The sequence below is a fragment of the Propithecus coquereli genome, unplaced genomic scaffold (assembly GCF_000956105.1).
Source record: "Propithecus coquereli isolate 6110/MARCELLA unplaced genomic scaffold, Pcoq_1.0 Scaffold122, whole genome shotgun sequence".
NCBI lineage: Eukaryota > Metazoa > Chordata > Mammalia > Primates > Indriidae > Propithecus > Propithecus coquereli.
Window position 1 is genome coordinate 4,713,605 of NW_012136303.1, and position 5,356 is coordinate 4,718,960.

General features: G+C 41.3%; 1 protein-coding gene across 1 annotated transcript in view; it reads left to right on the forward strand.

Moving 5' to 3' along the window:
* DEFB116 (defensin, beta 116) overlaps positions 1 to 1,999 on the forward strand; it is a 14,640-nt gene extending 12,641 nt beyond the window's left edge. The window contains exon 2 of the mRNA XM_012665791.1: positions 1,776 to 1,999. Coding sequence (XP_012521245.1) covers positions 1,776 to 1,999 — 224 coding nt within the window. The remainder of the gene's footprint in view (positions 1 to 1,775) is intronic.
* Positions 2,000 to 5,356: the final 3,357 nt, after the last annotated feature.

A 5,356-nucleotide genomic window follows, 5' to 3' on the forward strand; every position in this document is an offset into this window, starting at 1 on the left:
CAAATCAAATCTGACTCAGAAGCAACACCTCAGAAGCTGCCCCCAATGTGTTGGATCAGCAGGCAATTTAGTCAAGTGGGCCCCACACACCTTCCCCAGGGTTGTACTAGAATCTTATGTGGTGCCCAGAAAATGGAAAACATGCCCCTAATATTCAGCCTGTCATTGCTACGAATATTCTCACCATCCAGATTGTCATGATCCCTAGAAGATGGGTGGCTTAGAATGAGGTACAGAAGAATATGATGACAACAAAAGACAAATTAGAATATCAACAAATGATCCTGCCACAGGAGGATGCAGGCATGGTCTTGATGATTCCACTGTCCAAACTGTTCCTGGCACAGCAAGGATTTGAACTCAGGTAGTTGGACTCCAGAGCCCACATGGAATGTACTTATTTATCTATTCAATAACAAATTAATTTTATTTATTAATCATAGACATCTACCTGCTTAGCACTGAGTACATAGCCTGGCATAGACGGAGTGTTGATAAATGCATGTGGAATGAGGGGATGGGTGTGTGATTGAAAAGGTCTTTGAATGCCAAGCTAAGCATTCAGACTAGCTGTTGAAAGCTGTAGAGGGTTCTTTACCTGGAGACATGATGCAGGATGACGCCAATCTCTCCCAGAAATTCTAACTCAGAAAGGCAATGTGACACAAAGAGGAAAGAGCATGGACTTGATGGTATGTAGACCTGAAACTTGTACTTGGTCAAGTACAAGCTATGGGAATGTGGACAGAATAAGATACCTCTTTGTGCCTCAATGTCTTCTGCTAAAGAATGGCGATAATAGCAGGTTTTTATGAAGGTTCAGTGAGATATTACTTGTAAAATGCCTGGTACATAGTAGATGCTGGACCATACCATAACAGATGGTAGTTATTGTTAATATTATTTTCTTTGAATGGCTCCTTTGTCTTTGGAACATCCAGTAGGTAACTAACACAGTCGATGAGTAATATTTATAGAATGCTAACTGGGTGTCAGGAATTTTGTCACTGGGGTATTTTCAGGCAAAGAGCTTATATATACATGCACACATCTGGATAAGTCATGCATAGCTATCAAGATGGGCTTTAGCCATATGTGGAGTGTGCGGTGGAGGTTTGTGCAGTGAACACACACTCATGTGCTCAATTTATGTAAGAACGTGTATCTGTGAATAAAATGAGTTGTGCCTGTGTCTCTGTGTATGTGCCAGTGCTCTGCCCATGTATGCACAGTACCTGTTTCTGTGAAGCCAATGTACGAAGAGAGACATGTGTGGTACATGTTTGCCCCTATGTTTCAAAGCATAAAGCATGCATGCACGTGGGCTCAAACATGTGCGTCCTGTCCCAGAGTAGATCCTGGCTGTCTCTGATGAGTGATGTGTGAGGAGCACACATCTCTGCACACTTGGGGACACATCCACTACGTGCTCATAGTGACAGCCCTGGACTTTCAGGAGACTTTCATGTCAACACCGTCATCTAACATTTAATTACTTATTGTGTGCTGGGTGCTTTTCTGAGCATGCTATATATGCTAATTTAGTCATTATAAAAACTTCAGGAACTTGGCTTTATTATTATGCCCATTGTGGAGGTGATGGAGGACAGGAGGGCTGAAATAACTTGCTTGAAGAGGGAGAGCTAGGAAAGGACAGAGCCCAGATTTGAATCCCGATGATGTGTCCTTAATACTCTCTGGTCTCTTTAAGTCATGTTTTCTCACCACTGTTATCCCTGCTGCATGGAAACTAAACATAGCTATGTCTTTCCCAGGTGGCCTGTTCAGATCCCATAATGACAAGAGCCGAGAGCCTTGGAATCCATGTGAGCTCTACCAAGGCACGTGCAGGAACAACTGCAGGAAATCTGAAATTCAATATTTAACCTGCCTAAATGATCAAAAGTGCTGCCTGAAATTTTCTGTGAAAGTAACCAGTTCTAACAATGCGAAGGAGGATTACGACTCCAGCTCCAACTTGTCAGTTGCAAACACCTGAAAGCCACTCTCAAATTTAAATATCACCAACATCCCCCCTCTTGTAGTGATTTCTCCTCCATTCTGGAGCACTTTCCCCATAAAAATGCATCCCTTTTCATGTGTGTGTCTTTCATCTGTGAGCAGTCACCAGTGGAGAGGAGAGATTAGGCTGGGAGCCGGGAAGCCATCGAGCATAGGAAAGGGCATTGGCCGAAACAGCACATAGGATACTGGCGTAGCTCAGAGTGGGGACAGGGTGCTGAGAAAGGAGCAGATCACCTATCTGCTGTGATCTCGCACCATTCTGGAAGCTTCAGAGGGAAGGTGACAACTGGATTGAGTCTGGATGATCCAGTGAACATGGAGAAGAGATCATTAAGTCCTCTAAGGAAACACTGCGGGTTCAGGATAGGGACCACAGGGCTGCCTCTGATATCACGAGAACTGACCTGGTCTGTTTGGCATGATGCAGTGTCTTCAGAAGGACCAGAACCACATGGATGGATAGAATTGAACATAGGAATTTATTGGACAAATTAAGGTAAAACTTTCTAAGTGTGATAGCTATCGGAAAGTGGAATAAACTGACTTGTCACTGGGCCTTCTAGTTTTGGGGTCTGGACAACATTTCTGGATGTGAGACAGAGGTGATGGTAGTTATGGTGTTAGAGAGGGATTGTGCACAGAAGCTTACACTGTACTTGATGCCTTTCTTTCCTGAGACTTGAGGAATAAACTTAGTTAAAACTAATATTTGACATGCTACAAAATTTTCACTGTGTTACCTATACTCCTCTTATAGGGCTAATGTCTCATTTCTCCCCCTCTTTGGATCTAAACTTCTAGAACTTGTGTTTCCAACTAAGTTCTCTAAGTACTGGATTCCCCATTTCTCCTCCACTAAGAGAAATCTGGGTTTTGTGCTCATGAATCCACCATTGAAATGGCCCTGGTTTTGGTCACCGTTGGCTTCCTTTTTGAAAAATCAAGCATTCTGTACATGTTATCACTTACCTTGCCTTTAGCTAGTGTTTTACAGCATTTCTGAGTCCTTCCTTGAAACTTTTGTTTATCTTGGCTTCTGGTTCCTGGGTGTTCTTTCTTAGTCATTTTTGGAGGTTCTTTTTCTGCCACCTGCCCCGTAATATTTCTTTGCCATTTTCAGTTCTTTTTCTCTTTCTCTCTTCATCATACAGACTTCACCTGCACTCTCTTATTACTTCTTACTCAAATGACAATCCCAGCCCCAACCAATGGATCAAAGGCCATGAACTAAATGTCCAATTTATAGTTGACTTCTAATTTGCATGGGGCTTAGAAGTCTGGTGTGGAAGTTTAATGTTTGTGTCTCTCCCTAACGTTCAGCCATGTTTGTTAGACGGGGGTGGGGTTTTGGCAGAAGCCAGGGTTCAAGGAGGGATGCAGAAATTTGCTGGCATAGCAGCATGATAAAGAAACAAATTTTAATATTTGGAGGAGAATGTGGGTCCTGGGTTGAGCACAGCAGGTGAGATACAATGTTTCTAGACTTTCCAGTTTGGCAGTGTTTGGAGAGGAAAACTGGTTGTGGAATTTCAGGTTTAAGGCTCCAGTTCCTATTTCCCTGGTTTCCACATGTCTTAGGGAAAGAAGCATGAATATGGAGTCGGAAGGATCTGTCCCTTGTTCCCCATCACTGCTCAGCAGCCATTTGATGTTGGGCAAATTCTGTATTCATGTATTCCACCCGGACTACACCTCTGGCTCACATATTGAATTATGCATTTGTTATATTCTCTTAGACTTCTCAGCCATCTCAGACTCAACACGTCCCAAAATGAACCCCAAATATGTTTACCTGGACTTTCCTTTGTCTTCTCCTCTGTACTTAGCACCTACAATTCCTCCCGTTGCTCAATTCAGAAACTCAGGACACATTCTTGTTTCCTCAGTGCATCTCACGTCACCATGTTCAAGCCATTAAAATGTACTTTTAGTTCCCACTCTCGAATAGATCTCAATTTAATGATGAAATCAGCATTTGCATAATTAAAAGTAGAGGATTTACTATGCTTAAAGTGAAAATTTTTAACTAATTAAGAAACCCTTAGCGTTTTATTCCTTCAAAAGTACATTTCTACACCTTTGGGGATCTTCATCTTTGTTCTTCTCAATAAGGAATTGTGATTCCCTTTGTTTTAAAATGTATATTTTTCTATATTTATTTTGATTGTTATTAGTACTCCCATCAAATAGCATCTTTGAAGTTTGCTATTTTATAAGATCCACCTTCTTCTCCCCCGCACAGCATCAGTCTCTCTCACCTTTCCTTCTCAAGGTTCACTGTCTCCATTGCTCATCTACGCAAATCTTACAAGGATTTTTGAGTATGTTAAGTTATAAAATAAAGCCTGTAGTTTTGATGTGTTAAGCAATGGAGGTGAAGTGGTTCCCAGTCCTCTTTCCTTCCTGAAAAACAGTTCTGATAAATGAAAAACACTTATTTAAAATTTTTGAGTCCGGTCATTCTTGTAAAAAGTGTTTGGCATAGTTTGTAAGATCCTGAGGAAAATGGAGGTGGGGTATAAGATGTGGACTGAATTCACACGTGGCTTTACTTTCAAATCCTTCTCCATATCTCCCTCCTGCTGCCTAAAGATACCACGGCTCCACACCTGAGCGCAGAAGTGCTCTGTATTTCAGGTAGAGGTTATAAACTGAATCTGACTGTGTGTTCTGCCTGTCTGTCAACCCTTACCTGAGAAAAATCAGATCACTGCTTTATAGGTTAGACCTCACTCTGTGGGGTCTTCAGTTGAACGGTCAAGAAGAAGTCCCATCCCTGATTATTTTAAACTACTGGGGTATCACTTAATATAATTTGGAATTGGTGACAAGAGGTTACCCCTAAACTAGTGTCTTTCCCCCTGCTGTATCTCGAGACCAGGATGTCCCAGAATATCTAAGAGAAAAATCTGGAAATCTCCCATTTTGGCCAGAAAAGCTGTTACAATATTTATGGAAAGAAGAGGCTTACAAAGGAAATCAAAATTCTAAATTCTCTCCTTCACAGATAGGCCTATGAGAGGTTGAAAAGCATCATCGATAAACCTCAAAGAAAAACCCAGGACCTGATGGCTTCACTGATGAATTCTACCAAATATTTAAACAATAACTAATACCAGTCCTTCTCAAACTCTTCAAAAAAAATTTGAAGATGAGGGAAGACTTCTAAACTCATTTTATAAGGACAGCATTAACCTAAGACCAAAGCCATACAAGGATACTACAAGAAAAGACAATTATAGGCCAATGTGTCTAATGAACACTGATGCAAAAAGCCTCAGTAAAATACTGGCAAACTAAATTCAACAGCACATTAAAAAAATCATTCACT